We start from the raw sequence: 23355 nt of genomic DNA, 5'->3' as shown, positions 1-23355 counted from the left end.
TTCGGAACCGTCAACACGATGAGAAGGCGCGGAAGCAAGCTCTTTGCCTAATATGTCATCGCGTTCATTGTCCGTAGATCCTGACGCGTGCTAGTCTTTCCCTTTTTGGGAAAATTGACGCCGTATGATGGGGATTTCTTGTTCACCATGTAACGAAATTCAGAACGAGTGTCACGGTGTTCTCCGTTCACCAGATTAATAGTATCCTAGTTAACGTGATTATAGTACATGGCAGTTGCATGTCAGGATCATCTGGAATACTGCGACGCGATCACATGTCATATCGCATCATGCTCCAGCTTGGACAAGCCAATTTGGGCCCACAGGTTAACAATGGTCAGGATGATGAGCCCAGAATTCCAAACCAAAGCGGAACAGGCTCTTGACCTTCAATCCATACCTCTGATTTGTGCCACTCCTCGAAACCGCCAGTCAGTGAACCTAAATGCCTGAAGTTTTTGGGTCGTCCGCTACCAGCGATTGTAACGTGAGTTATTCACGCTCTTTTCAGATGCCAGTCTGAGCACCAACAATATGCTCCGCTTCCGGTCTCAGTCGATGAGCTGTATCTCTGAATTTGCACATGCGGGAGACATGTCGACCACTCCTCGTCTGCAATGCCAAGCCAGTGTCAATCTCCCTTCCGAAATTCAGCAAGATTTAGAAATTCTTGCCGGTCAAGAGATCTTCATCCAACGCATTAGCGACTCAACCAGGAATCCTCTACCTACTGGCTGGACTCTAACATCGCTAGAGGACCACATTGATTATGTCCTGCGGCGGAGGATGACACAGGATACCGATCATAGGTATGCCTTCAGAAGCTCGTTAACTTCCTGCCACTTACCCTCCTTCAGTGAATTAGGACTTTCACCGGAAATCGACGATCTAGATCCTGTTGAAAGACAAGAAGGTTTTCAATCTTTTGCTTCCAGCAGCAATCCTATATCAAACGCGCACCGACATGCTTGCTCGCCTGTAGGAGTACCCCCTCCTTCGGTCACTGCCCTTGGACGATCCTCCTCCCTTAATCTAGCAGAGAGCTATTGTCATGTTCCCTCTCAACGGGAGGTCATGAATACACCGTCCTTCAAGTTGCCATGGGTTCCTGCCAGTTCCCTTACCGCATCGCAGCCTTCCTCCAAACCCCTTTCACGCCCGTTGTCTGAGAACAGCATTCAAGAACGCACGAATCAGCAGCGCCATGCCGCATGCGCAGCGGTCCAAGGAGCAGTTGGGTCAGCTGCGGGTCCTAGTAGGACTGGATCGCAAAGTGCACGACCTAAACCTTACGTGAGGAAGAAACCGGGCGAGCACGAACCTGACTTTGTCCTTGTTCGCGAGCCAGGCCATTATGATCAAGTTTGCCAATGGGTTATGGAAACCGACCAACTTGGCAATGCCTTGACTGTATGCGGAGAAGCTTTCACCTCCAATGAAGGAGCCAAGGTTCACCTCCAGTCCCATCGCAACGTCGACAACGTCCATATGAATGATGACGGTAGCGAATTTGAGGCTGCAGGTAATAGAAAGATTCGATGTGGGTGGCTTGGGTGCGAGAAAATGATGCAAAGCAAATTCTTCTCGAGGCATGCCCAATCTATTCATTTAGAATTGAAAATCCTCTGTTTGCGGTGTGGAGACACTGTGAAACGGGTAGACGAGGAGAAGAGGCATAGAGCTGTTCAATGCGAAAGGACGCGTTTGAGAAACAAATGTATTTCGCCATATGCGTTGAAAGAGTCACTCACTAAATATCACGTATCTCTTCCAACCAAGGAGACCACGACCGTATTTACACAACGTCAACTGTGATGCGATGTTATCTTTCGGACTCGGACTCGGAGGCGTCAATTCCTCGTATACTCGGGTAATGTACGTTTACCTACGTTTACTTTGGCATTGCAATACTAGACTTTGCTTTCTTCAAGGTGTTTGAGACGTGGTATAATTCGTAACTGCTCCAAGGTTTACAAGTATTTTACACCATTCACAACTACATAGTACAGTACATTATTGAAAGATCCTAAAGTCATAGGAACAAGTTATGCAAGATATTAGAACTCCAGATAGAGGGTATATAGGGGTATATAGGACAAGTACATCTGCATCGTCCGTCAATTGTGGAACAGTTTGTAGAAGGAGATTTAAATGCGTATACCTTTTGAAATTGTTTACTGCTGGAACAAACGTCGCGCTCCCCCAGAAATGGATTTAACCTGATCTAATAACCTGAGGCATGGCGCGCCGCCCTCGCTAGAAGCAGCGACTTGAATTTCGCACAACGTGCGGAACGCCACGGTTTTCCCAAAATTGACCGTCTTTCCTTTACTGTAGGCGTATGAAGCTTTGACTTGATCAATATTTGGAAGTGTGTTTGTAAGTCCATGTATCTCTTGGGCAAATAGTGCAATTGCAGGAGCCATCACGTCAGATTGAGAAGATTTCCCCTTTTTCTTCTTCTTCTCGTCGTCGAAATCTTTGGTTGTGCCAGCGATAGAGCAAAATTTGTGAAACGCTCGATCAACATGTTTCTCAATCAAGTCCAAGTCCAAGCGCCGTGCCTCCAGGAGAATTTGCGTCACATTCTTGGCACCTAGTTCTGAAGTCCCGACAGTTTCCGCGATCTTCGTGGCAGCATCCATAGGAATACAGCCGACTTTGCAGAGTCTCTGTGCCATTCTATAAGGCTCAAGAAGTACGTCGGATTTCTCAGATGACGACGCTGGGAGTTGCATGAATTCCGCCATAGTGGCCTCCAAAAGTTCGCGACCAAAAGCTTCAAGCTCATCAAAAATGAAAGATTCCTGCGAGCCCGTCTGGGCCCGATGCTCCAAAGACTTTTTATACTTCTGATTTTGCGATCTATCCTCTGTCGAAACAGCGGCGCGAAGAACCGCGCCCGTTTTCGGAGCGTCAAGTAAATGGTTGAACCTAGATAAAGCCACTTAGACATTACAAGTTTTGGTAATACACATATCATCACTCACAGAAATGCAAGTCTCACAGCTTCCATAGACTCATACCCATCATGACGAACAGCCTTGTCATGAAACTCGTCATACAACCCAACGTTAGAGTCTGTCAAGCCTTGCAAGAAAACAGAAATCAAACTGCTTTCAACATCTGGAACAGTCTTGATTCGGTTCAAAAAGTCGTCAACCTTCTCTACTTTGTCTTCAAAATTGGCCGAAATATCCCGCGGCTCGAGCACAAGCGGGGAAACCTTGAACGGCTTCACCAGACGATCCAGCCAAATTCCGCACAGGTCATCTGAAAGTCAATTGTCGCATAAGGGGTACAAGTGTCAATTCGAAGAATCACTTACCACCATCCTGATCTAAATTCCAAAATTTCGGTGAATATTGGGTTCATCTAGTATAAGTGCATGGCTCACCTCCGCCTGAACATTTACTCATCATGCTTACAAGCCCCTGGCCTGACTGGGAGGGTTTTATAGGAACAATGAAAACATCTGACCATGGGGCAAGCTCAGGCTTGTCGACCGCAATGACCTACACAACGGAGAGTTTGGATTAGCGGATGTATCAATTCATTATCGAAACGATCCACCTTTTGCGTGTCCGAGGTGACACGGAGTGGATACCTGAATGCAAGTTTAATGCCCAGCGACTGAAGTAAAGAGATAGATCCCTGACCTGAAGATCTGAACAAGGATATCAGCCTTCATCAGACAATTAAGAAAAACGAGTTCTTACCAGCATTTCGCCGGTAATTACATGAAACAGTGTTTGGGTGTTAGGATCTCTCATAGGGGTCGACGACCTATAGTAAATCTCATTCTCATTCAGGATACCGAGAGGATCTGCATCTTGATCATGAGCAACTGACACCATAATCAAAAATAAAACCCACCTGGGATAACAAACGCTGTTGCAGCAGACCCCTCTGGCAGGGGGATGTTGCATTTATCGATGGCCCCTTGGACAGTGACCCGTAACACACTTTCCAGTGTGGACCAAAGTAATGCATCTTTCGCAGGGTGGAATCCTGCCTGAACGAGTTCAATTGCAACCTCATGTAATGTGGCAGGAGCTATGCAGCAATGAGCTAGTGTATATTTGCATAAAGATACCGCACACACCACCCGAGATCTCGTTCCTCCCAGATACAGTGGAGGAAAAGATTGATGCATCCGCTTCGCCTTGGGTAGACCCTTCTTTTTTGTATTCCCTCCCTGCAAGTCCTAAAGCCCGAGCCATACCAGCGCCAAGTCTCGTAGTCCTGACGTGCGAGACTTTGCCAGCCTTGTTGATTGCGTCCCACAACGCCGGCATGGCAAACTGTCCTTCCCATTGGATCAACGGCTGAATCATATCTTGCAAACCCTTTTCCATAAGCTCTCTGAAGATCTCAATCGGTACTCCATTTGCCCACAAATTTAGCACACTCTGTTTCTTGAGAGAGACCATCGGCCCCACAGTAGAAAGAGAGGGTAGCGCGGCATGACAAAGGTCAAAAGTTCGATGTACTCTATCGAGCATCACATAGTGCCTACTGAAGGAGTTGAAATGCGGATACACGATTTTGCGTTGGGAGTCACGTATCCAGATTTGCGGAATGTCACTTGCATTTGCTACTTGATCAGGGGAAATAGTCCATAGACCCTTTGAGCCGGCAATCCGGCCTTGAACAGCAGTAGGACGACTAGAATAATTGAGCGCTGTGGCAATTGCTTTCAGTGCAGCCTCGTTCATGAAGCCACATCCATCAGTCAGGACCTTGTGCGCCGGTGGTTTTCGTTCCGTACAATCCGATGCAACTGAGAAGTCAACGTCAGCATCATTCCGCCACACCACGAAGATTACTCACTTATATCGTCAATGAAATGAATATTTTCGGCTTCAAAGAGAAGAGCGGGTACTGAGTTCGATAAGGCTAACGCTGCTCTTGCTGCATATTTTGACAACGGCTATGGAGAATGTTAATTGATGGACAAATATCATTCGCGTTACGAGAATCACCTGCTGGGAGTTTAATGTCATTGGATTATGCCAATCGAGTACTTCTCTCAATGATTTCCGGTACTGATCACCAAATTTGTCGACAGGTGTCCGTTCATAGTCTTCATTGATTTCAATGAAATAGACAGCACCTTCCTTCGGTGGGGTTGGAGCGAAGACTCGGCCATTCAAGATGAACTTGTTGCTTAGGAACTTGATCGTTTCTCGCCTTGCTTCACCTCGAAGCAAGTCCTCCGGAATCCGAACTTGCAACACGCGCCTGGAACCAAATTGGCGAGCCAATCTAGTCGACCGACGCATCTCCAGGGGTTCAAGTTGCAGTCTTAGCGTGCACCGTGCTGTCTTTCTGAGAGTCGCAATTTGTTGAATTTGCCCGCCAAACCAGTGGTCAGCGCCTTGAAAATGACCCATCAACCCTAAACCACGCTCTCGATTCTCTAATATCGCGAGTTGTTCGCGATCGCTTTCTTGTCTGAGTCAATGAAAGTGCATCAGCTTGAAGAACATCGAATCAAAGACCTAACAGAGGCATTGTACTTACCCAATGTCGGTCTTTAGCAATTTTGGTAATGTCACATCTTTCATGATATAGCATACCGAATGCATCGTATCTGCGTCTGATTTTCCGGTAAAATTGTGAATCTTCTCTCGAACATCCTCCCAAGTCCACTCTCTCAGTATTACGCCTCTAGCCAGTTCGTATTGAGCTCCCCAGGGTACTAACCCATCGGGATTGTCGAATAGCTTCTGAGTTTCTTTATCATGTGCGATAATGAATGGCTTGCGAATATTCTGGAGAATGGGAGGAAACGATCCTGATAAAGAGTCCGACGGGGTGGGTGGAGGAGATAGAGCAGAGGGGAAAGGCGCGCTGTGCGAGAATAGGGTAGGAGAGCTCGCGAGAGAATCATCATCAGAAGGCGAGATTGCAGAGTTCGGATTGTCGAAAATAATGGGCTGAGGGACTGCATGTGCCCGAAGAGAAAGAGAACCTGTATCCGACGGGCGCACAGAATTCGGTTTGGTAAAGGACTCCGGTGTAAATGATGAAATCGAGCTCGTAGTATTCTGCCGCGATAGTCCGGAGTATTGATCGAAAATCGAGGATGAGCTGCTATCGGTGGCGGTATCCCCTGCATCTGAAAATACGTCTAATCTGAACAACGATATTGCTGAATTAGTGACACTTACCTTCCTCATCTGATATCCAAGTGAGGTTGGGCTAAACATGACAATGTCAGTGGAATCGATTGTGAGAGGGCAAAGAGCCTTACCACTGTCGGAGCGCGAGGAGCATTGATAGGAACTAGAGGATACGATGAAACACTTTCAGCCAAAGCAGCATGTAAAAGCTTACATCTGGTTGAAGTATGGTCAGAAATTTTGAAAGGACTGGATGGTCCCCATTGAGTATGCAAATCGATGGCAGTTGGAATCTTCTTGGTCGTGATAGTTGGGACCGATTCTGCTTGCATCATGAGTTACAGTCATGAGCATGAACAATTGTAAGTTACCAGGACTGGTTTTCTTCATTTTTGGTTTCCTCGGAGTGGGGACGGGAGACTGCACTGTATGAGTTACGCATATGCAAACTATTGTCACCAAAGTCAACGTGAAAGCATACCAAGATTCTGCGTGAGTTCTTCGAACCATTCACTATCGTCTGATCCAATTAGATCTTCTGTATCCTAAGATATGGAATCAATACGAGCGGGGCGATATTCGTGATATGTTCAAAACATACCCCCATATGATTATCATTATTGTATGGCGCCTTTGTGTTTTTTCCCATTATGTGTGTTCCGCCTGGGTTCACAGGTAGTCGGAGGTCCCGCGAAAGAACAGCTGGAATCCTGGTGTATATGTAGAAGATGGATGGGCCTAGGAGGATCGACGAAGTTACCTAAAAACGGCCATGCGAGCGTTAAGACTCTATAGCTAGAGACGTTTGATTACCGCCCGAACACACACGTGATCGTTTACAGATTAGATGAGAATCTGAATTTGAATTTGAAGACCTATCGCTCTAATTCCTTCATAGGCCATTAATCTATCTCAGTATTCTTTCTACACCCTATCCAGTTGTAGGATGATATGCACAATCGGCCTTGTTTATGTTACTGAACCTTTATTTATTTCACCATCATCAACAGGTCATCCAAAATCTCAGTGTCAGATCCAACCTGTTCTAATTATCTGGCTATCATGGCATGTCAGTATGTCAATGGATAATAATTATTTGTATCTTCGTACACATTTAGTGGTCAGAGATTGCATTTTACACTCTTCACCTCGAGTTCGGTGATAGCCTCGTGTTGGGGAACACTCCGTACGTACACACACCTACTACTCCACATACGTGTACTCCCCGCTTTGACCATCCCTATCCGTATACACCGTCTCCGATTACATTATACTGTACAGTACCATATAGATCACGCATGACGACGTATCCGAGCCCCTCAGTTGTTCTACCACCAACTGAGGTGAGCTCGAGTATATTGGACACCCCGCTCATGTACTAACTACACCGTAGATTAAACTTACCTTAACACCTCAAGGAATGCTATCTGTTTCAGACCTTACTGCATGTGGTTGAGCAGGTATCCACTAAAGATGATGCTTGCACTTGGTGTTCATTTGCAGAACCTGGATGATCAAGTGTACTGGCCAGATAATGCTGGGAAATACTGTCAATCTCTTAGCCAAAAATCCAAGTTTTGCAGATGTACACAGAGCTTTTTAGGGGCTATTTCATTCAGTCTGAATTGGGACAGCATTCTTAGAGGTCAATCCTATACGAAGAACAAAAAGAGCCTCAGTGTTGAACCGATGAGGATCTAAACAGCTGGAATTGTACCTATACGAAGAACAAAAAGAGCTACTTGCTAATTAGTATCTAAAGGTATAGGTACAGTGGACAGAAAAAGACTTACCCTCAGTGTTGAACCGATGAGGATCTAAACAGCTGAGGGAAAGTCGCGTGCGAAATACAAACTAAATAGTGTGAGTCACGTGGAAGCGGAAAGAATCGGCCAGGCAGGAAGCACACCAGAAGGAGAAAAAATTCCGCTCGACGGACACTGTGGGGATGAGCCAATGTCTTCGCGGTGAAAATGTAGAGAAAATGCAAGGATTTTTACCAAAATTCATCAAAAATCCTGGGCACGAATTTTAAAACTTTTCGTGTGGCGATTATTGTGAAGCTATCGTGAATTTGGCGGGGGGCCGTGCTTATTTTAAATTATCTTTTCATAATTTTACCATAACCTCAGCTCAATTCCTTCAAAATATCTGCTGCCATATTTTTGTACATAACCTCGAGATAAAACCCACATTTTCGCCTCGAGGAAATCGGCTCATCCCCGCAGTGGGAAATACCAAAATTCAGTGCAACTGATATATCATGTGACCGGCGATATACCCGATATAGCTTATCCGCGGTCACATGATATATCAGTTACGCTGAATTGTTACGATTCCGTCGAGCGGAATTTTTTCTCTTTCCGGTGTGAAGATACTTCCAACAAGCATCAAGTAATTTCTATCCTACCTAGTACCTATTCAAAATCTATGTATGTAGGGGCGGCATAACGGGGTAAAGCACTCAATACAAGACGGTGCATCTTTGTACAAGTTACGATCTTGTCTACATAGTACGCCAATAGTAACCCCGTTATGAGTCCGAGAAAATCACCCGCGAGATGAGTCTTCCGATTGCTCAAATACATGCCAAGGAGCTAGAGCCGTTCCCATCTAGTACTTTTTGTTTTTTGATCATAAGCATTGGGAACTATCAGAGGTTATCTAAATTGAACAGTGTTACAGGCATCAGGTACGGGGAGCAGGACTCCGACTCCGATGAGATCCTCCAAAATTTTTGAAACTTATGAGGTCTCGGGTATACACATCAAAGATAGGAAGAGCGAAGGCTGTTATAGTATACCACTGGTAGATCATCTCCGGGTGGAAGGCCTATTACATGGCGAGTGGCCAGGGCTATAAAGTGGTCGCACTGATCAAGTTCAGTCTCCTTAGAGCAGGTCTCTAAATCATTCCAGGAGCAGAACTTCAGGGCGTCCGTAATCGACATATCCTCTATATTTCAATATGATATCCCACTCTTCATCCTCAATCGCGTTCCTGACTGTTCTCGCTTTGTTATGTGGCGTTGATAGTGCACCTGTTTCATACACGAGTCTGTGAGTAAACGTAAACTGCGTCAAAATCTTTTCACAACAAACTTACATTAAAATATTTCTGGGTCCAGTGATACCAGCTCGCAGGTCCGCGATTCCTCAGAACCAAATTTCGAAACCAGACAACTGTAAGGAAACACCTCATCATGCCTGTTCAACGATAATCAAGGACAATTCTCATTTCTAGCGGCGGTCTACTTAATTTATTCAAGGCAACATCTAAGTCTGAGAAGGGCATCAAGGCTGCAACCAAAGGAGCCAAATCTGGAGCAGACCAGAACGGGAACAGCAATAGCAACTCTGGCAATAATGGCAAGAAAACGCAGATAGTGGCTATGCCCATGGGTATTGCGACCCGTGAAAATGAGGGTTCTATGGCGCTGGAAGATCGCAGTGGTTTAGTGTGTGTACTTACTACGCGTAGGATTTCGGGTGTGCGCTGAATACTGATAGCTGCTTGATTCAGATCACTGTATGAGCTTGATTGAGTCGAAAGACATTGTCAATTGCACGTCTCGCCGAAGGTCGAGCGACGTTCACGCCTACACGTCTCGAAGTCAGGGGGCGGGCTGGGGCGGGATATTCACGATTAGCTTGTAGATTTGTTGTTTGTACAAATGTAGGCAGACGCAGGAGGAGTATCAAGTATCGGGAGATCTCAGCAATACATTGAATGCGGATTCAGAATCTCCAAATCCGTCTCTATAGTGTAGTGCTATATAGCAATTTGAATGAGCCCGAGGAAGGACGCCGTTAACACAGTGAAAAGACCTTCAAGGTCCTAGAAGTTTGCAGACGATCAGATATCGACCAAAATCTGAAAGCAGATCGAGTTGATGGAAATATCATTGTGATGATGATGATGATACGTGAGTACGAGTCTTTTTTTGTTTATCTATACTCTTCTTTGGCGTAGGCGGCGTAGGTAGAGAGGCAGCGCGCGCCAGATCATCATTGATCCAGCCGCCTTTCCATGCTTTAAGCATTACTTCACGAGCAGCACTTCCCTTGTAGTTCTGTCCGTCAATGATAGATTTATCGTCGAGGCCAATGTACCAGTGTCCTCTTTCGTTATCGACAGTGAGCAGGAGCTCAGAGTCTGCTCGTCCACGATGTAGGGTACAATGAGAGAGAGGAAAGGTGATTCCGCGGGAGCGGGAATGTCGCGCTGATTGGATAAAGACACGGCGTTTTTCCAATGCTTTTTGCACGGCATTTTTGTCCATCCGGCTTGAGTTAACGATGGTTTGAAGGGGAGGGAATACGTCAAGGACTTTAGTGTATCGAAAGCCAGCAATGAAAAGTGCAGAAGCAGCACCAACGCCGCCAACAAAAAATCCTGAGCAAAGGCCCAGGCGTTGCCACATCGGTCGAAGGGTGTAATACTCGGAATGAGGGGGGACTGCAGACTCTGACTTTCCGTCTATCGGCTGCGACCAGTGATTCCAAGTTAAGTCCATGGCTGAACCGCTATAACAGGCAAAAAGCAGGATGTCAGTAACCGTGTTGTGTACGCGCTCGAAATTGTAAATATTCACGTCATGAAGGCATCGCACGCGACCAGAGCAAAGGTCCATTTGGCCCACCAAGGTGAAGGTCGCTGAAAGAGAGGAGGAGTAGAAGAGTCATATATGTGAGGTGTTCCACCAGGACGAAAGAACCTAATAAGATTTTTGGCCGCTTTTAGTGCCGAGGACATGATAGTCGTCCACCTACTAGACGCGTCGTTCCCACAATCATTCCTGACTTCTACACCGAGGTTCTAGTTTAATTTTTTTTGACCCTCTATCCTATTCCTATTCTATTTTTCGCGTCCTGACTTATTGCTTGTCATATTTGACAAAACGGCGCTGACTTCTGGCTGACTTGTGCTCATGGCATCGCGGTTCCGCCTGTGATAATTTGGGAATATAACACGCGTACACCTGCGCCTTCTGACTCTTAATCTTTGGACCCACAATCTACGCAGAGCTGTGCAATCCTTCCTTCTTATATTCCCTTCCTGCGAAGCTCGTCCCAGTAAACCCGCACTTTGGTTCTCATGTCTATCACCTCTTATTTTTTTCCAATTTCCAAAGCGAAAAGCAAAAGAGTCAGTGCGACCGGCTCCGTCAACCGAACAACATCGGAGGGACAGGCCAAACTACGTCCTACACCATATCCTGAAACTGCGGAGCGAAAACCCTCCCAGCCCGTCACTTTGAATGTCTCCCAGACACCCTCATCATCATTTATCCTCACATCGTCTACCAGCAATCCCGACACAACCAGCTTCTCGAATGGTAATCACCCTCGATATATGAATCTTAAGCGTATTGCCGAGGAGACCATCGAAGCTGTTGAAAGCGGCTCCTTTCAACTCGGCGGGACCATCTACGACTTGAAGGTTGCAGTCAACGAAATGAGGTCGTCAACCGAGTTTTGGAGTCCAGATTCAAAGAGACTCGCGAGTTGGGCGGCGACGAGGGTGGTCAGACCTGACATTCGTCGAAACTTAGATATCTCGCTTCAGGAAATCTCTTCGTTGGAAGGGTCGAGATTTCTCGCCGCTCAGATATCGGCGCAGTACTCCGCTACAACAGCATCATCCTATTTTTCTTCTTCTGCTGCGACTCCCACAGCCACCCCCACAGCCACCCCCAAAATCGGTCTGCTCAACTTCGCATCTGCCACTAAACCCGGCGGTGGATTTTTGAGTGGAGCCTCAGCACAAGAAGAAAGTATCGCGCGGTCTTCCACCTTGTACTATTCTCTGACAACTCGGAACGCAGACGAGTTCTATAAACTTCACAAACGGATGAAGCACAATGGGAAATGGAACGGACTTGGTAAAGGCAAGAAACAGGACCTGTCTGATGCTGGAGAGCAGATGGAAGGTCATACTCGGGACGCTGGATTCTACACGCACGCAATGATATATTCTCCTTCAGTGCTGCTTTTCCGCGACGATACGGGTTCATGGCTGAAGCCTCTTCCTGTGGACGTCCTGACCAGCGCCGCGGTCAACGCTGGTGACATCCGTACTAAACATCACATAAAGAACGCGACCAAGTCAGAGAAACGCGCACTTGAAGTTAGAATCGAGAAGGAGATGAAGGAGCGTATGGCTCGGATTCTGCACATCTTTGCTCTCAAAGGTGTGCGAAACTTGGTCCTAGGAAGTTTCGGAACCGGTGTGTTCAAAAACAACGTTGAGGTTGTTGCTAGGTTATGGAAGGAGCTCTTGATCGAGACAGGTGCACCGTTCGAGAAATCATTTGATAGAGTGGTATTTGCGGTCCTGGGAAAGGAAACGTACGAGACTTTTGAAGACGTTCTCCAATTAGATTCATGAATAGAAAGTGGGACGAGTTAATGGCTGCCACAAGGTTTCCGTTTCACTTCTCGCAACCCTCGTTCCAACTGTCGTCACATACTTATCGCCATCGACTTGTACCTATATCCAGAAACGAATCTTCCCCTGAACCCATGTCTCCACTGCATTGAACTATTTCGAATCTACATTTCACCTTGGATCGATAAACGTCTGTTAACATATCGTCCTCGCAGTCAAAACGCAGCATTGGAATGAGTGCTCGTTTGACTGCGCTACCTCTTCGAAAACCCTGTATGTGGGTCCCAGAAGCAGATATGCCAGCCATGTTATCTTCGACTCTCGTTTCACCCAAGCTCCATGATCCTTCCAGTGGTACGTACCATATTACATGCTTTGAAATGGCTGTGACTGCCCAACTTGGAAAACTCTTTCGTTTTTCTGATAACACGACGCTGTATCAGGCTGCATCGCAATGCAGATGACTAGCAGTTTCTGCCTTTGCACGGCTTTGCTCTATTGTCCTGCGTTCCGCAAATTTGATATCTGCTTTCGTTGACGTCAAGGGGGATAAATCAAGGAAGCGTAAACTATGCACCATTTCGATCTGCCTAGTTCAAGGCAAGTGTTTCTGTTCGACGTGCACAGGCATACATATTCGTGGTAATGGTGCGTTGATGTGGCCTGCCGCCGCCTGCGCATGTTGAAGCTTGGGCAGAACTGGTTTAGTATGTCAATCTGTCGTGTGACTTTGGTTTATCGATGTAATTATCGCGTACGTACGCTATCAACGTGGTGTACTTGACCTCTTCTTCTTACATGTTACAACCTCAGAAAATGCCCTCAGCAATAATGACGAATGTAAAACGGGAGAACATGCGTGGACACAGGTCATCCTAGCTGGTTATCCAATCTATTCAGTCTCGATTAAAGTATCGCGAGAATCCAGCATCATGGAATTGAAGCACGGACTACACGTGTTGGCCTGGGACGCGGATATGAAGTATGCAACCTTGACTTCACCTTCTTGAATTACTTCAAGATCGTCCCCGAAGGTCTGCGCAGGATAACATTGCCATCGCACCAACCTATCTCATCTGTGTCATATTCTTTCACTACTTCTGTCCCCTTACAATCGTCTTTTGAATACCCACAACAAACTCGTTCACCATGATGGAAGGAAATCTTCGACAGCTCAAGAGGAGTCCTTCGTTTTTCCTCAGTGGTGGCGACTTGCATCTCGTCGTACGACTGCTGCTCATTCAGGGCTTGATAACTGACTAACTTCATCAACGATCGACAGGTCAACGAATACAGATTCCGAGTGCACTCATACTTCTTCATTCGCGAATCGCAGCACTTTAAACAACGGCTCGCCATCTCTGATGCGTTTGATCTGCATGGCAATGGGAGTTCGATGTCGAGTGCAATCGTTCTGGACGACTACGATATCACCCCAGAGGAATTCGAGAGCTTCCTAAAGGTGTTCTATAACCCGTGCGTTAATTAGAAGTGTCTTCGTATGGACGTTCTCTGAGTATATTTTAGGAAATACTATTTCTATGATCTCGAACGGCCCTACGAAGAATGGGCATCTATCCTGAAGCTGTCCAACCTATGGGACTTCCCAAATGTCAAGGAGCTCGCTATTAAGGAGCTTCAGAAGCTAGATATCCCTCTTGTCGACAGAATCGTTCTGTATCAAGACCATGATGTTGATTCGAAACTCCGCGTGCCGTTGTACGCTGAGCTTGCCTCTAGGGAAGCCACGCTCGACCACGACGAATCAACAAGATTAGGGTTCCGGACCACCATCGTTATCTTTCAAGCCAGGGAGCGTTTGCGTTCGCTGGCGTCGGGAGGAAAAAGTCCTCTTCCAGACGAAGTGGGTCCAGATGCTGCCAAAGAAGTCATCACCAGTCTCTTCAAAGCTTTACCCCCGCTAGGAGAAGCTACACCTCCAGCAACACCAAGGCCCAGACTCAACGGGCTTGACTCTCCACGGAGGCCTAGCAGTGGATTTGGATTCAATACCCATTCTCGAAATCCAAGCGTATCAGGTCAATTTTTGATCATACATTTTGTATCAAGTTTTTGGTTTACTGACAATTGTCGTTACAGGGTCTAAATGACGATGAAGCCCCTAGATTGATTTCACATCGAATAATAGGACAAGGTTAAATATGAACATGTTCAAGGATGATTTTTCTAGGACATCGGAACGGTGCATTGATAACGCGTTAATATGGACACTGTTTCAAATTTCAGGACTATAGTATGCATACGTTCATGGCCCGGATTGTCATGCATGTCATGGTACATATTCCAGCTGGTTGTATTCTTGTAGGAAACATACGTGATTTGATCCATTTAACCTTGTTGAATGCCGTTGATCAAAAATCGATTGGTGAGGTTTGTTTTCGAGTTGTACCTGTAGTATTTTTCTGTGGGCCCCTGTAGTATCTGTATCATGGGAATTTCAACACTTTCTCTCCTCTTACGGTCAACACTAAAATTCGAATGAATGTCCATCTTCGGGGGCGTACCATGGCCCATATTCCTACATACATCACTGTCAAAAGCTTTTCTTGGCGCATATCCAATGAAAGTCCTCCTCAAACCTTCCAACGAACTCTTTGTCAATCACGTCTTCCACGTCTATCAATCCCGCCCCATACTCCACCAGCATCTGCCTGTTACCTTCGATCCCTAGGCCAGTCGAAAACATCTTTACACCCATCCAATCATCCCTCATGTGATCCTTCTCATCCGTGTGCAGATTGAACAACACCCAGCCCCCCGGCTTCAGCCAGTCGACCATCTTTTTCAGCATAGGCCCGTGTTCGTCGCGCGGGAGATGGAATAGGGAATAGAAGGCCATGACTGCGTTGAATGAGCCTTTCTCGAATTCAATTGCCGTCATATCTCCTTGCATGAACTGTGCTCTGGGTACATGCTCCTTGGCGAGAGCCAATTGAGAGGATGAGATGTCAACGCCGAGTACCTCAAAACCCTGATCGACCAACTGTTGTGTTGCAGGTAACCCAGCGCCGCATCCCAGCTCAAGGACTTTCGAACCTTTGGGCAACGATTTCCCGAGTCTCTCGATGTATTCTGTTCGCTTTTGTGTCAATCGCGGAGCAGCCCAACTGTGGTATTTTGGAGCTATCGCGTCATATCCTTCTTTCACGATAGCTTTCAAATCGGTAGCCGAGGTTGAGGTTGACATTGGGGGTACTAACAAATCGTAAGCTACCAATCAATGGTGCGCATCAGCTGAATGCATGCATGTGTGATTTGTGATTTCTATTTCCTGACCACTGTCGACCGAAGCTAACCCGAAGGTAATCTTGTGGAACTTTGGGTCTAGATTATGTATACCATTTCGAACCTCGAATGCGAACACAAACGAAAACACTACGAAAACCAGCTGAGCTAGGAAGACCTAACTTTGTGAAGGGCTCACCGGTGAATGCCAGACTTAGACTCCGTCGGGCGTATGTATATGATCCTACCGGTACCTAACAGTGATCCTGCGCTCAAGAATTGGCTCAGCCTGATAAAAGCCTCGAAGTTACAACCGGGTTATACAACCTCTAATTTTCTTCCGTTCCTACCTACATACTTGCCTGGTGCAAGTCTTTCGAAATTTTGAGCTGGCCTCCTTACAATTGCAAACTTCGCGTTATGATTTTTCCTTCTAATCTTCTTATTTCTACCTATCTCGCGCTTGTCATAGCATCATTGGCTACTAAAGCTAGGACCCCGGATAATCAGAGTGAAGGTCGTTCCCAAAATTGCCGAATTTCGGCTGAAATGTCCGAACCAAAACGCAGGATTTCTGTCAAAAAATGTCCGAAAGTCGACCAGCCTCCGGCGCTTAAGCAAATTAGCGCTCGCTTAAATGATCTTCGGGGAGGCTTCAAAAAATTTCCAAAAGTCCTACGGACTCCCACGTGAAGATATAACTCCCAAAGCTGAAAAAATGTCCGAACCCCTGTGAACAACCTACCGTCGTCAGAGGCCTTGAAATGTCCGAAAATCGAACGGAATTTTCGAAAAATTTCTCAAAATTTGTCCGAATTCCCGAACGACTGTATGCCCAATTATCCGGGGTCCTCTAAAGCTGCACCCGTTGACACCCACGCTGATCTTATACCGGCCTACAAGCTCAGAGAGGAGGGAGTTCGCGCGCATTTCCATTCTCTGGCTCCGAAGAAATTCGAACAAGAGGCAGACGAAGTTTTCGTGGGAGTGCGAATGGTTCTTTGGGTGTGTACCTTTTATATTTTTCCGACATTAGGAAAAAAGAGTATGGAAACGAACCCTTCATTCTAGGAAAAGGCCTATGAATACAACGCCCTAGGGACACTTTCCGCAATTCGTGCCTCTGGCCTTGCACTTGGAGAAGGTGCATATTTGTCTCCAGGACCTGGAATGTTCTCGCCTGCCAAAAACGATCCGTGAGTAATTGGAAAGAATCATCGTGCAGGTCTTTGATATATATCCATGCAGTGATTATTGGACAGTCAGTCTAGATATTTTGATATACGATTGAAATTTCTGATTTTACAATCTTCAAATAGTGTATGGTGTTCGCGAACAAGGAAAAATTTTATGAAGAGACAAAAGTGAGCGGTCGATGCACTCGCTTAGTTTACCAGACTGAGAAAGGTTTGTTCAGGTGTATATCCCAAAATCGGAAGACCGCACTGCGCATCTGATGGTCTATCTTGATGCTATGATCTCAGGATTAGCAGAACGTCACGACCACATTTTGCTTTCCGATTTCGAAAACAATCTCATGATGCTTATTCCCCCGCCCTTCCTTGTTAAATCACCCTCGCACAGTTATATGGAATACGGAGAGAATCGTCTCAAACTTCGTGTGAGATGCTACCCACCAGGTCAGTCCACTCTTGAATTCGAAGCTCAATTGCATTGATCTCATAAAATCATACCGATCTTAGACGAACTACCACATTCCATCCCGACTGCCGAGTGGAAAAAGTGGCCAAACGTAATGTGGAAACCGCCTACCCCGGGGTTGGTTGATTCTGTGGTAGCAGCCTGTGTTCATGTCGGCAAAGCCGCTGGAATCATTCGAGATTTGGGTCCGCATGAAGCCCAGGCTGCCTGCAACCAAACTCTCACTGCTTCACAAAATCGCCATTGAGCTATTTCCCCTAATGGAACTGTTGTAGAGAGTGATGGTCGGACTTGATTGGTGGCTTGGATCAGATTCTTAATATTTATAACGGTTTTCTGCCTTTCTCTACACATTCAGAGTGGTTGATACAACCACTACTTGTTTGAATAAGAGAATGTATCAATAAGTTTAGAGAGTGTGAGAAAAATATTGCGGTCTCGAATTCCTCAAATGCCACCACTGTTTTCGGGCTATCTTCCCCATATGGTATACTCTGTCGCCAATGTCTCTCTTTCTCTTCACCTCGTTTACCAGAGAAATACTTTTGCGGATGAAAGAGCACGCGTGAACGCACAGGAATCTGTCCTGCAGTCAATTTTGGACGAATTACGATCGAATTCTTCACTGTCACCAGCTGATCTTCAGAGGTTGAGGAGACTTGCTCGAAATCCTGTGCACAAAGAAGAAGAGGTAATGGTCGAAGAGAAGATTAGCTGGAAGGATGCTTTATTGGGTCGGACAAAGTCTCGACGATCTGCTGGTTCTGGTTCGTCGTAATTTTGCCGTTGACTGGAACTCGAGTATCCTCATCCATTATCATTCCTAGAAAACGAACCATGACCATAATCTTGTCGGACAGTACTTACACCTCGTCTCTCGTAGCGACTATCCGAGTCTAACGACACGAGCTAACGAGACGCAAACAGATGCAGTACGAATTCTACACTGCTGTTTGTCTTGTACCCTATCAGTTAAACCCTGGATCGATATTAGGTGTAGTTTCAACTTCATGCCCTAGGGCGGACAGTTACCAACGGGAATAATGATTCTCTGTGCCATAGGGAGAAGAGGTTTTGTTAAGCTTGTTTGGCAATCTTGTGCAGGGTGAATTGGATGAATACATGATTTGGAGTGATAGTAAATTATATCGGATCTGAACTACATACATATACTAATTTCGTACACTATCTGAATCCTGTCCTGCCAGCAGAGGGCGCGATTGCTTGTCATTCGAATGATTGTCCGGGTATCGTATTGTTATCATCTGAAGAAGTTTGGAAAGATGAATCAATGCGCCATGAAACCTCCTTCCCCCTGTGGACCCTCTGGTAAATCAAAGAACTCATCGTCGTCGCTGAAGGCTGAGAGATCCAGATTATTCACGGCGTTTCGAGCAGCCGCTCCGGTCGCGTCCGAGGATTGTGCAGCATCCCAGATATGAGAATAATCTTTCGACCAAGTGGAGTCGTGCGGATCAGTAGTGGTATGTTCTGGTGTCTCTCGTCCAAATTGGAAGGCATTATCAGTACCATCACCACCCCCAAAGTTGAAACTCAATGATTGAAAGAAGTCCGGCTCCGTACGAGAAATACCAGGGTCTGGAGGATTTAAGGAGGAAACTTCGGGGGTGGAGCCTGGCTTCGTGACTGTAGAAACTACAGTATTTGTCGCAGAATCGGGAGTGAGGACGGGAAGTAGAGCTTCAATTGAAAGTTTCGCTGGATTAGAAGTATCCGAGTCGTTCTTGGTGGTGCTAATGCCTGGGATGACTTCCTCCTCGTTCTTTGCGTAAGTGTCACCGTCTGGGAATTGCAGTGGACCTTCGGTTTTCGATTCCTTCGAGGACTCAGGTACGACAGTTTTCATTTCCTCACTGGGCAGGAGAGATGCCGAGACATCTGGCGGAGCTTGTGCTGTTGATGGGCTCAGTGATTGAGCAGGCTCGACATTGGCGTCTTTCTCCGGCACAGGTGGAGGTGTATCCAATGTTGATGGGTCCAGTGATTGGGCAGGCTCGACATTGGCGTCTTTATCCGGCACAGGTGGAGCTGCACCCAAGTTTGGTTCCTCCTCCTTGCTATCGAGAGATTTTCCCTCGTCGTGGTTTCCCCCCGACGGATAATCATCCCCAATCGTCACCGGATTGTTACCGGTAGGATTAACGTTGGAAGGTAAAGCGTCTTCGCCCTTGTTCGGAGTGTCTGCTTCCAAAGGCTGAACATCAGGAGTTGAACCTTCGACGGTAACCACGACCTGCGTTGACGTTGTATTCTCCAACGAAGTCTTCGTCACCTTGGGCGAGTCAGATGAAGACACATGATCAGTTCCATCCAGGATCTTAGGGTCATTGGGCGTTTCTGGCTGAACCCCGTTACTGTTGGAGGCTGCCCGAATTTCGTCTTTCAACGGCGATAGTACGGACAACGTCTCCTGCTGAGTCGTTGTCAAGGGCTCCTGTGTTCCTGCTTCTGTGTCTCTAAGTAGTGTCACAAGAGGCTTCGAGTCATCGCCTTTCCCTGGTGTTTCTGCTACTAATGCTTCGGCCTGTGGGACGATGGCCGAAGATGGCTCAGTGTTCCCTTCACCGGTAGCAACCTTGTCATCCTGGATTGGGGTTGCAGCCTTGATTTGTACAGAATCATCCTTGTCCCCTTCTGATGTAGATGTAGGTTCTATAGCCTCCGTGTCTTTATGTTGCTGGGATGAAATCTCGGGGACCAGTTCAGTACTGAGATGGTCGGAGGTTACTTGATCTCCCGAGTCCACGGTCAACGAATTCGTGTCCCTAGGATTCGTAGACGAGATCGCGTTATCCTGGGTTAGGCTATTGGAAACGTCCCCTGCTGGTAAAATCGACGCATTCGTGTCCTCAGATTTCTCAGGTAGTGGTGCCTCAACCTGAACGAGGCTCTCGGAATCAACTTGCGGTGCTGGCACAGTTGACATACCCTTGTCAAGGATCTCAGGTAAGGGAGTCTTCGTCAGGACGGGACCGTTGGAGACGGCTTGCATTTCATCCTCTGGTTTGATAGTCACCTTGTTTTCAGTTTGCTCAAGAGCTTGAGCCTGAATGGACTCAGATTGATCAGAAACACTTTGCGTGTTATCCTCTGGTAGTAGACTTGGTGTATGTTCCGCTGCGCCTGGCTCTAGGGTTGCCTCGTTAGCAGTACTGGTAGAAATTATTCCTTTTCCCTCCGACGTGTGTATGAGTGTATTAGTAGTATTTGCCGCGGGACTTTCCTCCTTAAGATCGTTGTGCGCAGCCGCCGTATCAAGGGGAACTTCAATCGATGGCTCTGGCGCTTCCGAAGTAGTAGTGGTAGCAAACTCCAGGGCCGTCTGATCAGTGTCATCAGCAGCACCTGGGTATAGCGTATTGGATGGTACAAGTTTGGAAAGCGGAATATCTTCTGAATCATCGACCTGCGCTGTTGTGACAATTTCTGAACTGCCTGCAATGGCTCCGAGACCAATATTTGCACCAGCGGCATCACCATGAGCAGCGACTAGCGCTGTTTTGGCGTCCTCGACAATAATATCACCAGGGTTATGAGAACCCCATGTGGTGGCAGTAAAGGAAGCCATCGCCTCACCATCAATAGCGATGGACGCTACCTCCTCTTCGTCATTGACAGTGACAGTCTCCGCCTGTCTCTTATTATCATCGTTCACCACATCATCACCCTTTTTCGATTCGTGCTTTTCATCTTTCTCACTCGTACCAAAATCATCATCGTGAAAATTGTCATGTTCGCCGCTATCAACCCGAGTTTCATCGTCGTCTGACAACTCTTCTACCGTTTTCATACTACCGCTGTCACTTCCCCCGTCTATATCCAATCCAGAATCAGTTACGCTCCTGTCATCATTTTGAGGGCTTTTTCCTGTTTTTGTTTCCGCCAGTAGGGGTAGGGCTTCGAGGCAGGTCTGAGTCCTTGATGTTGGCGGCAGAGGCCGGGGTTTCTGCAGTTCCATTGCCGGTAGCGGCCCCAGATGTGTCGTTGTTAGTTGCATCGGTAGAGAGCTGGTTGAACATAGTATTGAGGGTGTTCGTGATACCACCGAGTCCGCCTGAAGTGTTGGTCGAACCTGCTGAGAAGGCGAGGATGGATTAGCAAAATCTGGAACGAGGGGGGTAACAGAATTCACCAATCCACCTGGAGAAGCCTTCTTCACGTCTTTATCGCCAGATTTGTCAGCGTTCTTGTCAATAACCTTAGCATCCTTGCCGCTTTCATCCACCGTGGTAATTAGGGAGGGGGAAACGTCGGTGGACGCTAGCGGAACATCTGCGAGAGGGGTTGATGTGGTAGTAGCGGGCGTACTACTCGAAGCATTATTTGACTTAGAATTCGTAGTGGCATTGGACCCCCAAGGACTGGCAGGCTTGTTGGCGGTAGAACCGGTGGCACCCCAAGCAGAACTATTGGTAGACTTCGTTGTGGCAGTGGCAGTAGTCGGTGTAGCGTTAGTTGTAGCATTAGAAGTACGGTTCGGTTTAGCCGGGGGCGCAGGTGGCGCAGGTGGTTCTTCTGGGGCAATGGGTACGGCTGAGGGAGTCTCCTGCGTTTTCTTGACGGGGGCGGCTTTGACCGGAGATTTCTTCGTGGGCTGAGGTCTCGGAGGCTCATCGTCCGGCAATGGCTCAGAATACTCGGGGATTTCGAAGAGATCAACAATCAGACTCTGCATCTCGTCATCTGGTAACGTGGCAGAGGTGGGACTGCGACTACCGTCGGCAGCAGGAGTAGCTCGTGCGACTTCTCGAGCTCGGAAAATCTTCAACGTGGTGTCCATTCCCAAAGCCATACCCTCTTCTAGATTTAGAGGCTCTTCTCTGGCTGTCAATGCTGCGTATCGATGAAGAAGAAGGCTGCGGTCAAGCTCGAACTTGTGGTATGCCACGATACGATCGATATCCGGCATCTCTAGCTTCTCTATCTCTCTTGTTGCCAGCTTCATAACCTCGTGGAACCCCCACCTGTGAGCTAGTTCCATGATCGCAACCCAATCCTCCACCCGTGCTTTGTACAATGAATATTTACTGAAAACAAACTTATAAGATGACTTGAAATTTCCAAGGTATTCGGATACATACGGGTTGTAAAAGACCCATAAAAACTTGGCAAAACTTGATGCCTTGACACTGCTGTCCAACACGATGGCTGTCGACTCGGACGTTCCTTGTCGAGTTGCCCCAGGTGAAGCAGGTGTCGCTAGCTCTCGTTTGAAAAACTGGCTTTCTCGTTCAAAAAAATATCTATGTACTCGGAAATGATTCTGTTCAATCTAAACGAAATGAAAGCAGGTTAGGTTCAAGATATGATTTTCATTATTACTCGCAGCAACATACCAGGAAGAAGAGATCACCACCGGTGAGGTAGTACTCTTCATGTCGGCGCAGAGCCGTGAAACCTTCCGAATCGGAAGACTGGTGAGAGAACATGTCAAGAAGGGGGAAAAGTCGTCTGTCCTGTTGACCGAACGACGGGTATATGTATAAGTTGTTGGTGAAATGGAAGGAAAGAAAACAAAAAAATTCTGGTTTATTTGAACCAATTGTCGGCTAATTTACACGTGTATAACACATGTTACCAAACCGATGTTCCTGCAATTGTTGGGATTCCAATATTGTCGGACCTCATTGTAGTATTCTGTACTGTATAGGGTTTTGTTCGATCAGACGTATGCCGATTGTTGTATGAAGACATTTGGCAGTCCTTTACCTCGAGGTAGAGCGCAGCGTCGGTTCGTGGTAGACAAGGCGATGTTCAAGCGTAAGGAAGCTGCAGGGTTTGTTCATTTCAGTTTAATATATCTATGTAGACTTCTGAAGCTTCGATGATTATAGCAACGGAAGAAGGCATTTGAGCGCGCGGAGGTAAAATTTAACGCTCGCTTTGCATCTGTTTGCACACGCCGCAA

General features: G+C 46.8%; 10 protein-coding genes across 10 annotated transcripts; 6 read left to right on the top strand and 4 right to left on the bottom strand.

Annotated features, from left to right (window-relative positions):
* Positions 1 to 293: 293 nt before the first annotated feature.
* C8R40DRAFT_106589 (uncharacterized protein) lies at positions 294 to 2127 on the top strand. Its single transcript, XM_046225706.1, has 3 exons — positions 294 to 1717; positions 1780 to 1875; positions 1932 to 2127. Coding segments are annotated over exons 1-2 (1185 nt in total). The 5' UTR covers positions 294 to 534; the 3' UTR covers positions 1782 to 1875; positions 1932 to 2127.
* Positions 1934 to 6952, bottom strand: C8R40DRAFT_1097929 (RNA dependent RNA polymerase-domain-containing protein). The gene is made up of 19 exons (XM_046227789.1): positions 6730 to 6952; positions 6610 to 6673; positions 6500 to 6553; positions 6343 to 6450; positions 6260 to 6291; positions 6177 to 6207; positions 5527 to 6124; positions 4986 to 5457; positions 4834 to 4933; positions 4106 to 4783; positions 3877 to 4056; positions 3720 to 3826; positions 3677 to 3679; positions 3574 to 3612; positions 3398 to 3515; positions 3329 to 3340; positions 2991 to 3273; positions 2162 to 2934; positions 1934 to 2105 (listed from the first exon to the last, which is right to left on the bottom strand). The coding sequence occupies exons 1-18, from the start codon at positions 6775 to 6777 to the stop codon at positions 2175 to 2177; spliced, it is 3687 nt and encodes a 1228-aa protein (XP_046087712.1). The 5' UTR covers positions 6778 to 6952; the 3' UTR covers positions 1934 to 2105; positions 2162 to 2174.
* A 1954-nt stretch (positions 6953 to 8906) lies between these two features.
* C8R40DRAFT_105642 (uncharacterized protein) lies at positions 8907 to 9846 on the top strand. The gene is made up of 4 exons (XM_046225081.1): positions 8907 to 9187; positions 9256 to 9312; positions 9372 to 9591; positions 9651 to 9846. Exons 1-4 carry the CDS (start codon positions 9096 to 9098, stop codon positions 9660 to 9662), a joined length of 381 nt encoding a protein of 126 aa, XP_046087711.1. The 5' UTR covers positions 8907 to 9095; the 3' UTR covers positions 9663 to 9846.
* A 183-nt stretch (positions 9847 to 10029) lies between these two features.
* On the bottom strand, positions 10030 to 10883 carry C8R40DRAFT_1169149 (uncharacterized protein; the record flags this gene model as incomplete). Its single annotated transcript, XM_046231330.1, has 2 exons — positions 10030 to 10654; positions 10723 to 10883. The coding sequence occupies 2 exons, from the start codon at positions 10881 to 10883 to the stop codon at positions 10030 to 10032; spliced, it is 786 nt and encodes a 261-aa protein (XP_046087710.1).
* A 600-nt stretch (positions 10884 to 11483) lies between these two features.
* C8R40DRAFT_1159995 (uncharacterized protein) lies at positions 11484 to 12518 on the top strand (the record flags this gene model as incomplete). The annotated part of the gene is made up of 2 exons (XM_046229959.1): positions 11484 to 12012; positions 12061 to 12518. 2 exons carry the CDS (start codon positions 11484 to 11486, stop codon positions 12516 to 12518), a joined length of 987 nt encoding a protein of 328 aa, XP_046087709.1.
* An 836-nt stretch (positions 12519 to 13354) lies between these two features.
* C8R40DRAFT_105078 (uncharacterized protein) lies at positions 13355 to 14851 on the top strand. The gene is made up of 4 exons (XM_046224665.1): positions 13355 to 13742; positions 13801 to 13994; positions 14046 to 14557; positions 14619 to 14851. Exons 1-4 carry the CDS (start codon positions 13668 to 13670, stop codon positions 14627 to 14629), a joined length of 792 nt encoding a protein of 263 aa, XP_046087708.1. The 5' UTR covers positions 13355 to 13667; the 3' UTR covers positions 14630 to 14851.
* Positions 14852 to 15072: 221 nt separating this feature from the next.
* On the bottom strand, positions 15073 to 15726 carry C8R40DRAFT_1068410 (S-adenosyl-L-methionine-dependent methyltransferase; the record flags this gene model as incomplete). Its single annotated transcript, XM_046226010.1, has 1 exon — positions 15073 to 15726. One exon carries the CDS (start codon positions 15724 to 15726, stop codon positions 15073 to 15075), a length of 654 nt encoding a protein of 217 aa, XP_046087707.1.
* Positions 15727 to 16595: 869 nt separating this feature from the next.
* On the top strand, positions 16596 to 17673 carry C8R40DRAFT_1068409 (uncharacterized protein; the record flags this gene model as incomplete). Its single annotated transcript, XM_046226009.1, has 6 exons — positions 16596 to 16769; positions 16836 to 16960; positions 17013 to 17025; positions 17084 to 17128; positions 17182 to 17404; positions 17468 to 17673. The coding sequence occupies 6 exons, from the start codon at positions 16596 to 16598 to the stop codon at positions 17671 to 17673; spliced, it is 786 nt and encodes a 261-aa protein (XP_046087706.1).
* Positions 17674 to 17839: 166 nt separating this feature from the next.
* C8R40DRAFT_105252 (uncharacterized protein) lies at positions 17840 to 18522 on the top strand. Its single transcript, XM_046224763.1, has 3 exons — positions 17840 to 18193; positions 18254 to 18358; positions 18421 to 18522. The coding sequence occupies exons 1-2, from the start codon at positions 17878 to 17880 to the stop codon at positions 18265 to 18267; spliced, it is 330 nt and encodes a 109-aa protein (XP_046087705.1). The 5' UTR covers positions 17840 to 17877; the 3' UTR covers positions 18268 to 18358; positions 18421 to 18522.
* A 3406-nt stretch (positions 18523 to 21928) lies between these two features.
* Positions 21929 to 23081, bottom strand: C8R40DRAFT_1184012 (uncharacterized protein; the record flags this gene model as incomplete). Its single annotated transcript, XM_046232983.1, has 4 exons — positions 22784 to 23081; positions 22529 to 22719; positions 22085 to 22474; positions 21929 to 22016 (listed from the first exon to the last, which is right to left on the bottom strand). The coding sequence occupies exons 1-4, from the start codon at positions 22874 to 22876 to the stop codon at positions 21929 to 21931; spliced, it is 762 nt and encodes a 253-aa protein (XP_046087704.1). The 5' UTR covers positions 22877 to 23081.
* Positions 23082 to 23355: the final 274 nt, after the last annotated feature.

The sequence above is a fragment of the Lentinula edodes genome, assembly GCF_021015755.1.
Source record: "Lentinula edodes strain Le(Bin) 0899 ss11 chromosome Unknown C8R40scaffold_12, whole genome shotgun sequence".
Taxonomy (NCBI): domain Eukaryota; kingdom Fungi; phylum Basidiomycota; class Agaricomycetes; order Agaricales; family Omphalotaceae; genus Lentinula; species Lentinula edodes.
This window is presented reverse-complemented; position numbering and strand designations above follow the sequence as displayed.